This window comes from Corylus avellana, chromosome ca7 (genome assembly GCF_901000735.1).
Source record: "Corylus avellana chromosome ca7, CavTom2PMs-1.0".
Classification (NCBI taxonomy): Eukaryota; Viridiplantae; Streptophyta; class Magnoliopsida; order Fagales; family Betulaceae; genus Corylus; species Corylus avellana.
Window position 1 is genome coordinate 23,534,683 of NC_081547.1, and position 17,443 is coordinate 23,552,125.

The 17,443-nt window shown below is 37.3% G+C and overlaps 2 protein-coding genes across 3 annotated transcripts; both read left to right on the forward strand.

The window, feature by feature from the left end:
* The first annotated feature begins 621 nt into the window (after positions 1 to 621).
* On the forward strand, positions 622 to 4,915 carry LOC132186043 (histone deacetylase complex subunit SAP18). The gene is made up of 6 exons (XM_059599823.1): positions 622 to 785; positions 895 to 927; positions 1,126 to 1,236; positions 2,737 to 2,832; positions 4,314 to 4,385; positions 4,647 to 4,915. Exons 1-6 carry the CDS (start codon positions 669 to 671, stop codon positions 4,677 to 4,679), a joined length of 462 nt encoding a protein of 153 aa, XP_059455806.1. The 5' UTR covers positions 622 to 668; the 3' UTR covers positions 4,680 to 4,915.
* A 1,270-nt stretch (positions 4,916 to 6,185) lies between these two features.
* On the forward strand, positions 6,186 to 14,420 carry LOC132186042 (polygalacturonate 4-alpha-galacturonosyltransferase). 2 transcript variants are annotated; one of them, XM_059599822.1, is made up of 11 exons: positions 6,186 to 6,510; positions 6,602 to 6,757; positions 7,747 to 7,781; positions 9,777 to 9,836; positions 9,964 to 10,092; positions 10,221 to 10,284; positions 10,433 to 10,479; positions 10,646 to 10,980; positions 11,098 to 11,455; positions 12,956 to 13,543; positions 13,736 to 14,420. In XM_059599822.1, the coding sequence occupies exons 2-11, from the start codon at positions 6,616 to 6,618 to the stop codon at positions 14,009 to 14,011; spliced, it is 2,034 nt and encodes a 677-aa protein (XP_059455805.1). In that variant the 5' UTR covers positions 6,186 to 6,510; positions 6,602 to 6,615; the 3' UTR covers positions 14,012 to 14,420. The 2 variants fall into 2 exon arrangements, with proteins under 2 accessions (XP_059455805.1, XP_059455804.1); XM_059599821.1 differs by having other exon boundaries at positions 6,187 to 6,510; positions 7,738 to 7,781.
* Positions 14,421 to 17,443: the final 3,023 nt, after the last annotated feature.

A 17,443-nucleotide genomic window follows, 5' to 3' on the forward strand; every position in this document is an offset into this window, starting at 1 on the left:
TAATCGATGACATATGAATTATCATACATATGAAATAATTGTCACTAATGATAGAGGCAGCGAAGAAGATTTCGTTTTGCATTACACTTGTAATGGAGATGGAAAAGCAAGAAAATCAATCACGGTCTAGTTGAGAAAAGTTTGAATGGACCGAGTAGTGGCCAGATACGTGATTCGTCAGAATATGCTATAAATCTGGAAATTGATTGGGAAAGTGACATTTAAAGAGTTAAACAAAGCACATACCAAATTTGAATAGAATAAATTTCTCATTTTATATTGTGTCGTTAGAGCAACGTGCTCTATTTTTATAAAATGAATAAATACAGAGCATTGTTATATTTTACATCATCTATATATACCTAGTGAAAAAAAAAAAAAGAAAAGAAAAGAAAAAAGAAACACCAGATATATTCATCCAATGAGTATGTATGTGCATTTCTTTGGAATGGAACAATCAGAAAGTTCTGGTCTGGACGACAGCAAATAGTGAGTGGTATGGTATGGACTGTATAGTTGTATAGGCTAGTGGGGCTCGGTCGTTGAACAAAACCGGGCTTTTAATTTTTGGGTGGGCTCAGACCCTCAGGGCCCACCAACAATACCACCTCCAACATAAAGGAAGGCGGCGCGTGTGATTTGTGCCTGCGAGAGAGGGAAAGAGAGAGATGGCGGGAGTAAGAGAAGCGCAATGGAGACAACAAAGAGGGAGACAACTGGGCCCACCTCCAAGAGGACCTCCGGGTCTTCATCGCCCTCGCTTTGAGCCCGTCGACCGCGAAAAGGTTCCCTCGCTCTCTCTTAGGGTTTCTGATTTTGCAATCGCTACTTCTGTATTTCTCTGCTCTGCCGTAAAATTTTTATTATCTCTGAAATCTTGAATTTCATTTGCAGACTTGCCCGTTGCTGCTTCGGGTTTTCACTAGGGTATGCTGGTTATTCACACTGTCAACTGCATTTGTTTTTTGTTTTTCTTCTTTTGTGTATGAAATTGGTGTGGGAAACTCTTTTTTTTTTTTTTTGATATCCGGATTAAAAAGGACATGCTTACTTATCGAAGAACCAGTCTTGATTGTTATCTTTGGCACTGATTCATGTGGAAATGTTTCTTCTAACTTGTTGAAGATTGGGGGTCATCATAGCGATGGAGACTTTGCAGTGAGAGGCAAGGAGCCCAAGGATGAGGTTCAAATTTATACCTGGAAGGATGCTACTCTTCGTGAGTTAACTGTTTTGGTATACTCTCTCTCTTTCTTTCTCTCTCTCTCTCTCTCTCTCTCTCTCTCTCTCTATACATATATATATGCTGCCTGTGTGTATTTATTGATGTATGTATGCATGTGTGCTTTCCTTTTTATTGGGTTAGGTGTGTATGTGCAGTTTGGACTTCTTCATATCTAAATAGAAGAGGAGTTACAAATTTATTAAATTTGATTCCAAAACTTTTATGAGAACCTTCAGCATTCATCACCCACAAGTGAAAATCTTAGGTTAGTCAATAGTCTACTGTAGACTGCTATGAAGTTCGTACAAAGTCCTAATGTGTACTAAAGTTTTCAGAATTGAGAAGATGAGAAGAATGGGAGGGATGAATCAGAGAGTAGTTCACTGTGAAATATTGCTGTCCTTGGAAATGTTGAAAGAGGATACCCAAAAAAAAAAAAAGAGAGGGAGAGAGAGGGGGTTGGAAAGCAGTTTTCTCAATGGCCAAATAGTTGTGGCATTCTCAGAATGTGATAACTTTACCTGGGTTAATTGGATTCTGTGGACCTGGTAGCAGTTTCAGCCAATGGATGTGTTAGGCCTGGTCTGAACTAGATGACCAGGAACAAGATTGGAACTAGGAATGTGGGGTATTGTACTAGAAAATGGTTAGGTATTTTGCGGTCAATAACCAGTGAGTATAAGTGGCCTGTACCAAGCATTAACTTGGCTCATAGGGATGAACTTGTTATGCGCTGTGGAGCATAGAAGGAGACCAATATGTTTATGATGGACTCTGTTTATTGCAGAGAAGGACCGGGTGGAATGTTTGTTGAAACAGGTTTCTGTTGGATTACATTTTGTACTAATTACTGAAGCAATTATGAACTTGCCACTTTTCAAAAGAAAAAAAAAAATCAAATAAAAAGTGTCCCCAGAAAAGATAGAAGGAATGTGCACCACGGTAATGCCATTGAGAAAGTTAAGTCAGTTGATATTGTTTATGCTTCAGTGCATAATGTCTGAGTGCATTTAATGGTAACTGATTATAATGAAAACTGCCTAAGATGAGTGTCTTTCTTGATGGTTCTCTCTATATTGGTTTGAAATTATTTTTGATAAGTAATTGCAAATTCATTAAAAAGCGCAAAGACACAACCCAAGTATATAGGAACAATACAATAGATCTAACTAATCAGTAAAAGAAAAAAGATCAAGAAAAACTTGAAAACTAGAAAATATTAAAGTCAAAGGCAACTGTCCTGTGGTAAAGTTTGTTGAAGAAAAAAGCCTTTAATTCCACAACTGTCTGCGCACTGTCTTCTAAACTCTGATCATTTTTGTCCCTCCAAAGACACCACATTAAGCAAGATGGAGCTTATATCTGACATATTTATTTCCCTCCGATCACTTCAAAAGTGGATATTGATTTAAAATTATATCTGACATATTCTTATTTCTTTCTTTATAAAAGTTATTTCTTCTTCATTTTTATTTTTTTGGGTTCTGTAGTTTATTATGCTTCTTTTACAGGTCAAAGAGGTAGCTCCAGCTGCAAGGAGAAAAAATGCAAAACTATCCTTTGCTTTTGTATATCCCGATAAAAATGGCCGTTTTACAGTAAAAGAGGTACTCTCTGTGTGTGAGTAAATAACACAGCCATTATTCCGTCTCTGTCGATTTATGTGTTGTCATTTACATGAGAGTGAGTTCTGAAACTCTTCTAATATGTGCATGCATTAATTAGTGGGTAAATGATTTTAGTTCTGTAGTATGATGAACATAGTTGACCAGATATATCTTTTCAGATGCATAATTTTCTATTCTTTCTCCTACAACTCATCTCATATTACTGTCAATGGTCAATGATTTATGCTGAAAAGATTGGAACCAAGGTGATGGAAATTTTTGGTATGTGGAGAATTTGCTGCATGAATTATGTTTTTGTTTCCACTGTGGTGTATACAATCTTAATCATTTTCACATTTGTCAAATAGTTTATAAATTTTTGAGTAATTTGTAATATATCTGAAGTGATCTTAAAAACGAGGAATGTCATATGTATGCTAGGAAAAATCTTGGGCCTGGTTGTCTTTTGCTAGTAGAGAAAATAGGACAGGGGAGGGGGACATTGGGAGGACGAGGCCCCTAAATATGCATGAGATGCTTATGACATGAAATTTGCAAAATGTTGAAAACACTTGTAAACATGTATTGCTTGTAATTCAGATGCTTATGATATTTTCTCAATTCTGGACATTCACAATCACTTATTATTATTATTAGGGAAAAATCCATTTTACCCCCCTGAAGTTTCAGGGATTTTTCAATTTGAACCCCAAAGTTTAAAAAGTGGCAATGTACCCCCCCAATGTTTCAAAAATTTTCAATTTAAACCTTCCGTTAATAATTTCCGTTAAATTGGACGGAAATCTCTAAAATTATATAATTCCTCTCAGGCTTTTTTAAAAAAAATTTCCGTCCAATTTAACGAAAATTATAACGGAAGGTTTAAATTGAAATTTTTTGAAACATTGGGGGGGTACATTGCCACTTTTTAAACTTTGAGGTTCAAATTGAAAAACCCCTGAAACTTCAGGGGGGTAAAGTGGATTTTCCCCTTATTATTATTATGGATCTACTACTAGAAACTCAATGCGTAATTCCCAAATAATCTCCACTGTTGACTTATATCTAACTTTCCTCTCTCTTCCAAAATTCTGAGTGTTTTTCTTAGTTAACTAAATGCCATGGTAATGACTGATGTCCTGATGTTTTTCACAATGTTGACCCAGCCAATTTCTGATTAAAGGTATCCCCTTTTCAATGTCAGCACCTTTCTATGTTTTAACCTTTCTCTCGGTGGATAAAAGTGGATTTGCATCATGGCATATTTAACGTTATGGTTTATTTGAGGGCTGAAATGGTTATGATATCTCTATCAGAACTCAAATATGTTATTTGGTTGTGTGGATTGACATCTTAGCTTTAAAGTGTGTGTGTCATAGAAATAATATTGTATTTGTATTTGTAAGTATGCTTTACTGGTTGATGCATGAACAATACCTATAATGAGGTTTGACTCTGGAATACTCCATTGATTCATGAAGGTGGGGATGACCTATTCTTATGGAAATGGGAGATTAGATGATGGCAAGACATTGGCTGAACTTTGCTTTCAGGTAAAACAGTATGCTCTTTTGGTTCCATGTATCTAGATTGAGTAATGCTGTTTAGTAGATTGTTATACGACTGTCATACAATTAGATGATGTGATAGTGAAAATCAGTTATTAGATTAGCATTTGTTCAAAAAAAAAAAAAAAAAGGCTAAATTCTATAGTCACGTTATCCCAGTTATATTGCATTTTAAGTATACCAAATAGCAGTACTCTTTTGGAGTATACTTTTAATTCGTCACTAATTTGTGTTTGGCAAATGTAGATTGGAGATTACTTGGATGTGGGTATTATGTAAGGAAGCTCTCTCCTTAATCTGATGTATTTGCTCATAAGCTGTCTTGGGAGGGTCTTGCAATACTGTTTACTTGAATTTTGCCCTGAGTTGATGCTTCCTTATATGTGTACATAAGTGGCTAGTTTCTAGTTGTTAGACATGATGTGGACGTCAGTTACACCCATGTGCATATATAGTGTTGGAAATTGAAACCTTCTGTGGGTTCGTGGAATATATTGAATATCATTTTGAAAACTGATGGAGATTGGTTGATGTGTGAGGGAATAAATAGCTCTTTTGTATTTTTGTTTCCAAGTAGTGCATGCCAAAATCATGATGTGGGGACCGTTTAAATATTGAAATTACATTTTTGTTTCACAACTATTTTACATTGTTGACATGGAAGTTTTAACTAACCCTTGAATTAATGATTATTGAAAAAAAAAAAAAAAAAAAAGGTTTAATTGGGATTGCCACTTTAGCAATTACAGTATAAAAGTAACTCTTCGATTTTTATTCCATAATGCTTGTTGGCTTGACAATTTTAATTTTTTTGGATTTGGTTCATGTGTTGTAGTTTTTCAACGGTCTATATTTAATTTCAACTTTTTCTTTAAATATAGACTATTGAAAAACTATAGCAGTTGCACCTAAACAAAAACTGATCCAAGTATTTGTTGAAATTGTTATGTTTGCATTGTGAGATAGTTATGAGATAAAAATGTAAATAAGAATTTTATCTTAATTTATCCATCAAGTGTGATATATGACTTTTAAAATTATCATTGAATCAAATTCAATAGTAATGCATAACAAATTTAGTAGTGATTTTATAAAAGTCTCAATACTTTCGGGAGATAAAAGTCATACTTACATAATTACTTATTTCTGTTATTACTCTTCAATGAATGATTAAGTAAACAAAGAATAAAGTTTTTTATTCTTTTAATTCAGTCTATTCAAATTACGACACATGATTTATTAATTTTATTAAAAATGCATAAGAACATATCGAAAAAAAACAAAACAAAACAAAACAAAAACAAATTCTCTAATTTAGTTTGAAATAAAATTTTGTTCAATCTAAATTGAGATAAAGGAGCGTTTGAGTTTTAAATTTACATTTGTGTGTTATAATAGTTGATTTAGAGAAGCATTTTTAAAATGCATGTGGAGTTTCAAAGTCGTCTTACGTAAAAGATAAAAAAGACTTAGAAATTAAGAAATCGTCTTGGATTGCTCGACCGATTTAATAATAATAAATTAATAATCAAAGGTCGGTTGTCCATTAACAAAGTCTCAAACAGACCCCACCCACCCGGCCAACATGTTGCTTAATTCAAACTAATTAATAAATGTTTTGATATTTAATCTCTCGCTCATTAAACTTTAAAGATAAGGGAAGTGTCGATAGAAAGAAATAGAAGCCATGAACACGGTAGTAGTCGTAGTAGTACGACTATGACGCCCTTATCCAGCTAGGTGACAACGACGTCGTAGTAGCAATCTTCGTTCCGTTATCGAAGCAGCACTAATCGAAGAAGACAAACACGGGGAAAAATCATAATCAAAATCAAAACCCCCAAAAAGTAAAGATACCTGTCTCTCTCTCTCTCTCTCTCTCTCTGAGTCTCTCGCTCGCTGGGAGGGATTTAGGGCAACGGAATTAACGCATTTTTAAGCAGTTTACGAAAAGATATCACAGTCTCTCTCTTCACATTGAAGCTTCGTGACCTTCTTAAATTCTTCAATCCCAATCACGCCCTCTGCATTCTTCATCTGATGGATTTGGAGTAGGAAGAAGCACCATAAAGCCTCCCAATTCACCGGTACATCCACGCAATTCCCACTCGTAAATACACGCACTCTCTCTAGTGGCAATGTTGTAATTTCCTGCTCTCTCTCTCTCTCTCTGAGTTACCTTCTTTTTGTATTAACTTTAGGTTTTCCTCGGCGAATGGCGATGAACCGGGGAATTTCCGGCGCGGGCCTCCACAGAAGCAGAGGCGGTGGATCTCGATTCCCTTTAGCAATTCTCATTGTCTTTGCGTTGCTCGTGCCGTTGGTTTTCTTCGTCGGCCGAGGACTCCGCGTCACTGGTCAGTTCTCAAACCTTTGCTCTACTTCTCAATTGTCTATTTCAAATGTGGGAGGTTAATTTCTAGATCTCACTTAATCAAACTCTATTGCATATTAGGGGCTCAAATTAGTATTTTCGTACTGATTGTGTTTTCGTATTTTGGTACTTTCCCGAAAGGCAAATTGAATAACGAGAAAATTATGCTCTAGCTCTTTGAGTTGAGAATAATGCTGTATGTTTTTCAGGTAGTGATGCTCGAAACAATGCTCAAAGTTTTGGATAGGGGATAGGATGTATTTGTTTTTGAGTCTTAATAACCATGAATGCTCATTGATGGATATTTAGCGCTAGATATTTCTGAAAGGAGGCTATTTTCAGTGCATCGATGGCATTAAGTTGATTTAGGCAGTCATTTTATTGATTTTCACAGCTAAGGGTGGGTGGGTTTTGCTTTCGATAGATGAAAAGTGGAATAGGGTTTTCACAACAATTATGTATAGGGACCTTTAGGAATGTCAATGTGGCGTGTTTACTAGTTGCTACTAGATGTCATGCTGATGGTGTACGGTGGCATTTAGGTTATGATCCCCTATATTTATCTCACCTATGTGGTAATGGTAAAAGTGGAGGTAATGAGTCTTGTAGCCAACCTAACTTCAATCAATGATAAAAGTACGAGTAGAAAACTTTGTGATCAATATTATTCTATGATGAAGTTCACATGAGGTCCAACATTATATTCAATAATTGAAGATCATTTATGCAGATCAGTACACTCGCTAGTAAAGTTACCATAATATGTACTACTGCCCTTGCAAACTACATTCAAGACCCGAAGGATTAATTTTGTGTCTTCACTATGTAATTTACTAAAATCATGAACAGAGTAGCATGTAATAGTATACAAGCCTTTGCATGAGTTTGGATTTCTGTTCTGTATGTCTACTCGTCTCTAATTGTGTATATATGCATACTTAAAATGATTATTGTTGTTATTAGTTGTTGCAGATCGAGATGATGTTTCAATTGGTACCAGTAAACAGGTAGTAGTCTTTTCCGATCTTTGTCCATTTCTAGTTTTTTTTTATAAGTAATAAGAAGTTTTATTAAAAAGCGTAAAGGCGCCCCAAGGTACACTGGAAGTATACAATAGGATCACCTAACTAGAAGGAGAAAAACGAAGAAGAAAATCATCATAACTAATCGAAACAGGAAAGACATGCGCAACGGTCCAAAGATACAAAGTTTGAAAGCAAGAGGCTAAAATGTCTTCCCAAGTCCCCTCCATATCCTCAAAGCACCTATTATTCCTTTCCCTCCATAGACACCAAAAAAAGCACGTAGGCACCATTTTCCACACCGCGGCACTCTCCCTCCTCCCCGAAGACCACCAACAAGCGAGTAAATCCGAAACCCTCTTTGGCATCACCCAAGACAACCCAAACCGACCGAAAAAGGTGCTCCACAAAGTATAAGCTACCTCGCAATGAAGGAGAAGATGATCCACCGTCTCCTCGGACTTCTTGCACATACAACACCTGTTTGTCACAATCACCCGTCGCTTTCTAAGATTGTCCAGAGTCAAAATTTTTCCCAAAGCCGCCGACCACACAAAAAAACTCGCCCTCAGAGGAGCTTGGGTACGCCACACACTCTTCCACGGAAATCCTCCCCCAACAGGACTCGCCAAGGCGGCGTAAAGGAGCTTGACCTTGAATCGGCCTCTTTTGGAAGAATTCCACCACAACCTATCTTCATACCCTCGCCTCACTTGAGCAGCATGTAACACCTGGAAAAAAGAAGCCAACACCTCCACCTCCCAATCATGCGCTTCTCTAGAAAAGCTCACATTCCACTGGTTAGTGCCACCCAACACCTCCAGATGCTCCGCCACTGAAGCATCCTTAGCGCAGGCAATGCTAAATAAACCTGGAAAGGCATGCTTGAGAGCCAAATCACCACACCACAGATCGTGCCAAAAGCGCACCTTAGACCCCTCCCCTACCTGAAATCGAGTAAACCTTTGGAAATTGGCCCACCCCTTCCTGATGTTCTTCCATAACCCCACCCCCAGAGGACCACCCGGCTCCAAGGAACACCACCCTCCCCAAAGACTACCAAATTTCGCATTCACCACAGCCCTCCACCAAGAATCTCTCTCTAACCCATAACGCCACAACCACTTCCCTAAGAGGGCGCGATTGAAGACCCTAAGGTTCCTGATACCCAAACCTCCCTCCTTCATCGGGGTGCAAACCTTCGCCCACTCCACCAGGTGGAACTTGAACTCATCGCCTAGACCCCCCCATAAAAAGTCCCGCTGCAACTTCTCAATCCTCTTTGCAACACTACCTGGAATGGGAAAGAGTGACAAATAGTACGTCGGCAAGTTGACGAGAGTATTCTTAATAAGCATTACTCTCCCCCCCTTAGACAGATAAGATCTTTTCCACCCGGCCAACCTACGTTCTATCTTCTCAATAACTCCATCCCAAATATGTGTAGCCTTGCAAGAGGCCCCTAACGGCAAACCAAGGTACCTAACAGGCAATGAAGCAACCCCACACCCCAGAATCTCAGCTAACCTGTCCACTTGAACCACATCCCCCACTGGAATTATCTCCGACTTGGCCAAATTAACTTTCAACCCGGAAACAGCTTCAAACAACAGAAACACACTCCTCAAATACCGAAGCTGGGCAGGCCTAGCATTACAAAAAATCAAGGTATCGTCCGCAAACAAAAGATGAGACGTAGTAATATTACCGACCTGAAATCCCTCAATAAAACCCCCGTTCACTGCCGCTGAAATCATTCTGCTTAGAGCTTCCATAACAAAAACGAACAACAGAGGAGATAAAGGGTCCCCTTGTCTCAAACCCCTGGAGCTGCTGAAGAATCCATTAGGCGAGCTATTGATCAGAATCGAGAATCCATTTGTCCATTTCTAGTACACTACTGATTGCATATTTTTTTCTATAATGGCTTCTGTCTGCTTCTTTTTCTTTACCTGAACTTTTTTCGAATGAGTGGTGCAGAATGTGGATTGGAGAGAAAGGCTGGCACTGCAACATGTCAAATCTATTTTCACAAAAGAGGTAATTTAGCTATCCACGTCTCTATTAAAATAAGTAGTGGTAGTTTTTGTTTTTGTATTGTATTGCAACATGTCAAATCTAGTAGTTTTCCTTACTAGCTGACACACTGATCATATCTGCTGTTTAGGTCATTCATGCTGTCACAGCCAGCACAAGTGACATGGGGCCTTTGAGTCTTGATATATTTAAGAAAAACAACTTGTCTGCTTCATGGAAAGTCTTTGGGGCCAAGACTTCAGTTGTTGACACTTCTGAGGTTAGGATGACTCTTATACTTCTGCTTGAAACCACTGTTATCTCTTGTACACTTTTTGTGCTGCTGAAAGCTTGTCAATTAATAGCTTTTGCTTTATTAATGTTTTTGGGTTGTGATTGTGTTCAAAGCCAAACCAAGTGGCTGCAGATGTCAAAAAGGAAACACCTAAGGAAAAAAAGGATCATTCCTCAGGTGATAATATCTTTTTGTCGTAGGATCTGGATATATGTAATACGCTTTTACTTTCCTTTCAATCTTGAGTTTTCAATGTCTTTCTAGTGGCATCTGCATATGGCTGATATACTTTATTATTTACTTTTGATTTTATTGTCCTCTGCAGATGATCGTGCTCAATTTGTTGGTAAACCTGCAGACCTAGCCCGGAGGGTAATCACCATCCCTCGATACTTGCATGTTTTGGTCACCATGTTCAACTTATAAATTATAGCAAACAGACTCTATTGTTTTGATTTTGCACTTCATGGGCTGTACCAGTGTATTAACTGCATTGCTTCTTGAGTTTTGATATATACTCCTTTAAGCTATTCTGCAGCAATTGCGAGAGAAAAGACGTGAAAAGCGTGCATCAGAATTGGTGCAAAAGGATGATGAAACAACTGTAAAACTTGAGAATGCAGCCATTGAACGCTCCAAATCAGTTGACTCTGCTGTTCTGGGAAAATACAGCTTATGGAGGAAAGAAAATGAGAATGAGAACTCTGATTCGACAGTACGCTTGATGCGGGATCAAATGATAATGGCAAGGGTATATTTAAGTATCGCGAAGATGAAGAACACAGTTGACTTGTACCAACAACTACAAGTTCGACTTAAAGAGAGCCAACGTGCCCTAGGGGAGGCCACTGCTGATTCTGATCTACATCAAAGGTAACAGTATTGGGCATTTAATGTCATTGGGAATGCTTCACTGTCTGCATTTATTTTGTCCTGTATATTGATAATTTTGGCACCTGTTACCTTATTCCTTCTTCAATTTGTTTCTAGTGCACCCGAGAGAATCAAAGCTATGGGCCAAGTTCTGTCAAAAGCAAGAGAGCAACTGTATGACTGCAAGTTGGTGACTGGGAAGCTCAGAGCAATGCTTCAGTCAGCAGATGAACAAGTTAGGCTCTTGAAAAAGCAGAGCACATTCCTGAGTCAGTTAGCTGCCAAGACCATTCCAAATGCAATCCACTGCTTATCTATGCGGTTAACCATAGAATACTACCTCCTTCCTCCAGAAAAGCGACGGTTCCCCAGAAGTGAGAATTTAGAAAATACAAAACTTCATCATTATGCTCTCTTCTCAGACAATGTCTTGGCTGCATCAGTGGTTGTCAACTCAACTGTCATGAATGCCAAGGTGATGTGCAATGTCTTATTCTATTCCACTGGCTTAAGTGTGTGTGTGTGGTGGGTGTGTGGGTATCTCTCCAAAATATTGAACACCCTGGTTGATGCTTATTAAGTTATTGTCCTGATTGACTTATATGGGATTGCCATTTTAGGTATATGTGGTTTCATATTATAAGATCTCCAGTTGGTTGCTCTTCAGATGGATAATTATTTCTGTTTCGAAGTGCACTTGAGATATATACACTAACTAATAATTAGGTTCTTTAGGTGATTTTGCAATTATAGAGTTTTTGCTGAAGATGATTTATGGATAGCTTTTGAATGAGATGATTCTAGGCCTGTGTTGGCATTTCTGTGAACTTTCCATAATGTTTTCCTTTTTTGAACTTCACAAGATCAGATTTCTATAAATGCGGGTGGAAGATTTTTTTGCAATTTACGTATCAAAAAAAAAAAAAGAAAAGATTTTTTGCAATTGCATGGCAGAAGTGTTGTTAAGAATAGAACTTTTGATAAGTTCTATTCTTAACAACACTTCTGCCATAAGAATAGAACTGCTCGTTAAAAGTATTTGGTTACATGCCATATAATCACTTATGTACTATTGAAATGACTTAAAAGAGGCACTGAAATCGTTGCTTTTCAAGCACTTTTTGACAACTGAACCTGTGTAATATATATTTTGTATATATATAAAATAAATAATAATAAATAAAGAGCATATATGTGACCAATCCATTAGAGTTTATGGTGAATCTTGTTACATTAGATAACAAAATTTATGCAAAAGCTTGTTTGGTGATACCACCAGGGCATTATGGCTCCATGTGCATTCCCTTGTTGATACCACCAATGTGTGCAATTCCCGAAATGGTCGTTAACCTTGGACATGTCTGAAGTAGAAACAAAAAGGCCTAGTGATCTCCACTGATGGCTCTGTTTCAGCTTAAATCTGCAACATCAAGCCATGAAAAGTCTATTCATGGGAGTTTGTGTTTGGGTTTCCTGTTTTAGAGATTTTTGTAGGAGTGCTTTCGTTCTCTTCCTTTTGTTCTTTTTTTTTTTTTTTGGAAGAGAAATTGTCAGGGAATCTGGGAGTGAATTATAGGTGGTGCCTATGGTGGTAATAATGAGTCGGTCAATAACAGTGGTAGGGGGTGGGGGGGGGCGGCGGTGGGTTGAAGATATAGATCGGTGGCTTATTGTGGGTCACTGGAGTGCACAATTAAAAAGATGTGATTCTAAACATAGGCTAACGGCTTTGAAACTGCTGTAAGGGTCTAAACTTGCACATAGGATGCTGAAACACAACATTAAACAGGCACTTAAAAAATTTGTTTGATCATGATTTTGTAATATTGAAATTATTTGAAGTGGGCCCTCTCTTTTGGTGGACCTCACATATTTGGACAGATGCCATGTAATGGGAACTTGCTTTACTGTACTGAAGCTCAGAAGGGAGTTGCTTGCTCTTTCGTTCTTGACTAAAATATGCTTCTCATTGCAGGACTCTTCAAAACATGTATTTCATGTTGTCACCGATAAACTCAACTTCGGAGCGATGAATATGTGGTTTCTGTTGAACCCCCCTGGAAAAGCCACTATCCATGTTGAAAATGTTGATGAATTTAAGTGGCTTAATTCATCTTACTGCCCAGTTCTGCGTCAACTTGAGTCTGCTGCAATGAAAGAATATTATTTCAAAGCCGCCCATCCAACCACTCTTTCATCTGGTGCTTCTAATTTGAAGTACAGGAACCCTAAGTATCTCTCAATGCTCAACCATCTGAGGTTCTATCTACCTCAGGTTTATCCAAAGTTAGATAAGATCCTGTTTCTTGATGATGACATTGTTGTCCAGAAAGATTTGACTGGACTCTGGTCTGTTAATCTCCGTGGAAAGGTTAATGGTGCAGTGGAAACCTGTGGTGAGAGCTTTCACCGTTTTGACAAGTACCTTAACTTTACAAATCCACATATTGCAAGAAACTTTGATCCAAATGCATGTGGGTGGGCATATGGGATGAACGTTTTTGATCTAAAGGAGTGGAAAAAAAGGGATATTACCGGCATATATCACAAGTGGCAGAACATGGTGAGGCTTTGAAATCTTGCATTTGTCTGCCTCAGTGTTTTGTTTTGTTTCATATATCATATGACTTATAAATTGACGTAAATCTGGGGTTAATCAGCATGTTTGTATCTCAGAATGAAGTTTTATTGTAAAAAATCTGCATATCATAATTGTTTATCTATTGAGTTTTTCTTTTTTCTGCGGTGGCTTTAGAATGAAGATAGAGTACTTTGGAAGCTTGGGACATTACCTCCGGGACTAATTACATTTTATGGGCTGACACATCCTCTCGAGAAGTCATGGCATGTGCTTGGTTTGGGTTACAATCCAAGCGTCGATCGTGCAGAGATTGAGAATGCTGCAGTCATACACTACAATGGCAATATGAAACCTTGGCTAGAGTTGGGAATGACAAGATATAGGTCATACTGGACTAAGTACATTAAGTTTGATCATCCCTACGTTCGCAGCTGCAATCTAAGTGAATGAGCTGGCTGAAGTCATATATGGTGAGATCCTCTCTCTCTTGCTGGCTGCCTCGTTATTTCTAACTAAAGGTTGCTTTTAGTTTAATTTTTTTTTTTTTTGGCCCTAGTTTCCCCTGTTTTCATTCTCTTTCCACATTGTTTATTCTTCTTTGTGATTCATTCAATTTGTTCCAATCATCTGTCACCACCATTGGAGCAAGGTAACTAATTCTATGCCTTGTTGACCTGTAAAACCGCCCTACTGTATCACATTCTGGAGCTAAGTCTGATTTCGACAGGAATAGGAGTTGAGTGTCATTTTCTGTATTCTTTGAACAACTTGCACACCTTGAAGAATTCAATGTGTATGGGTTCTGATATATATGCTGTCTACTCAGATGATAAGCTAGCCATGTTGTGATAACTTTTTATTTAGTAGTGTTCTAAATCATTACGAATTTGATTTTCCCAAATGTATTGTGAATAGGTGTTTGCTCCAGGCTCCATGTATTCGTTTCCTAAACAAATAAAACTTGGTTTAATCAGAACAGTTGTCATAATGAAACCGATGATGCAATAACATCATTGTTAAAAAATCATATAATATCATAAACAGTCCCCTCTGCATACTTGGCAGTGCATGAGGGAAATAATATACAGTCTACTATGCAGACTGGGTAGTGCATGAAAGGCGGGCAAATTAATCGTTTACCATCTACCGACTGACAACTGACTTTTGGCGGTCGGTAGGCAAAATAAAAATATTGTTTTGATATCGGTTCAGTAGGTGGTAGAAATTTGTTTTTGTTGGTAACCGACAATTAATTGACTTAACTGATTTTTCAAGTGAATTTTGAATTTTATCTGGTACATTTTTCTTATTATTTTATCCTATTAATTTGTGGTTATTCTTTTGGTCCGTGCTCCATGGATTTTTTTTTTTTAAAAAAAAAAGCATGTGATTTACTGATTCTGTAGTTGATAATTTAACGTAAAAACTTATAACCAACTTAACTGACTATCTATTAATTGATTAACCGAAAAAGTCGAAACTATTTCTTGATAGTATGAAGTCGGTTAACCAACTTTTACGGTTCGGTCGGTGAAAATGCTTATACCGATACTGACTGAATTGATACCCACGAGTTAGGCTAGGTTCTTGTAAATCAAATTTAGGTTATAATAGGTTTTTTGGCCCCGTATTGACTAGGTTCATTTTCTTGGACCCAAAGCCTTCATGGGGTTAGGGTATCGGTCTAGACCCATAAGTTTTGGCTCTTTTTGATATTGAGATGTTTGTTTCTAAGTCGATGAAATTAAGACTCATATTTTGTCTATTTATAAACCGAGATTATCTATTTATAAATCAGATTTTGATATTGACAGAAATTGTTCGTACCCATTAGCTGAAGAACACTTTATGGCCGGCCATCCATACCCATTTATTTGGTTCAAATTTGAATTAAGCATGCTTGGAAATTGTTTGAGAAGAGCTAAAAAGTTGTTTGGACTTTGGAAGAAGAAGAAAAAAAAAAAGAAGGTGTTTTGATAACAAAGAAAAAACCTAAAAGCAGAAACCGCATTAAAAGGAAAGGTTGAAAATGGTAAGAATACTACTGCAGGCTGCAATGGAGAAGTGGGGGAGATAAAGAAAAAGGAGAGTCAACCAAAGGCCGAAAAGCATCTCCTCCTATTGTTGTGGGATTGATGAGTCAACGAACCACTCTCACTTTAAGTGACCCACAACCACAAGCTGCAACCCTTTGCTTTGAACCACCAATCTTTGATTTTCTTTTTTTTTATTTTTTTATTTTTTTATTTTTTTAAATTGTATTTTATGTTTTTTTAATCCCACTGCCACAAGACTCCTGAATCTTCCAATCCAAAATCACATCAGTATCGTCTCTGCCCCCCATTATGTTGAGGCCTCAAGTTCCCGACCGCACCCACCAAAATCAAATAAATCTCTCTTGTTTTGTCGTGATTGTGAGAATATTATTGTCTCGATACTAGAAGATATTTTTCACAATAATATTGTCTTCATGTCATTTCTTCTAATCAAATCCCTTTCTTTTACTCTACTTTCTTACAAATATAATGAGTTTATTCAATAAATATAGAATATGTGTTCCTATAAGACACTTTTCAGTCGTGGACCGATGTAGGCTTCTATGAATGAATCACTCTTCTCCTTCTCCCTTGCTATTCTCTTATATTTTCTATTTTATTATAACATTAAAAAATGCATGTTCTGAAACAAGTGGCAGAACTACATGTAGACCGGCGGGGCTATGGCCCCCAAAGGTCAGTATAAACCATGATCTTCTAAAATGTCAAACTCTTTAACCACAAATGCTTAACAGTTAATATTGTGTTTGTTTTGATGTAAAATATTTTTTATTTATTTTCTAGTGTTTGATGTAGGGAAAGGATTCTATTCAAACGGAAAATAATTTTCATTTCAATAGCAAATTTGTCACTATAAGGAAAAAAAAAATGGACGTACGCTAGTTTTTCTAAACCGCTATAGAAGAATGCAGCTACCACACCCATAGAGGGATCTTGTTGACACCCCCCTTCGCCTCTTGTTGATTATCCCTCCTATGTCGGCACAACCCTCCCTAGGATAACCTCACTCCTCTACCCTAACATCACTTTTTTTCCACCTGTCATTAAAGATCTCCCCTCCAGCCTCTTTCGTCATCTATATAGGTTTTGTGAAGTAATTCTATATGTCTCTTTTGTGTCCATATAAAAATGAGGTAGCTTTTAAAATCACAATTTAATCAAAATTCAATAATGATCAATCACAAGCTCAATGGTGGGAGGTGGCCACACCCCACCAAAGAGCTAGGGTGGCTTGCGTGACCGCACCTCAATAGTGAGGGTGGAGTCACCTCATCCACTATTGTAGAGGAATACCGACCACCATTGTAAAATCAACTCTCCACCCATCTCTTTTGTTTCTTTTAGCTTTTTTACTTTTTATTTATTTACATGATGACATAACTTTTTTAATACACACAACACAATTCCATTGATCTTACGTGGAGAATAAACCAATTGGTACTTCTACCATTAAAAATTGGACAGAAAATTTGACGGAGTCAAAATTCATACTCTTAATTATCAAAATTAAAAACTTAGGTTCCTAATTGTCATAGGGTCAAAATTTAGGTTTAAAAAAACCTTTTCCTTTTGAAATTTCTTGGTAGCCAAGTGACCTACTGTCAAGTCTCAAGAGATGTAATTATCATGCTAACCCCTAAAAACTCAAAGAGGTCAATAATAATAATAATAATAATAATAATAAGGCATTGCTTTGGCTTTGACTCTTGTGTTTCTATCTCAAACTTTTACACCAACACCTCTTTGAGTTTTTAAGGTACAACCTACTCGGTGTCATGACACTGTCGAGTTTTGAGCAACTCCCAAAATCTTGACTTCTCTTCAT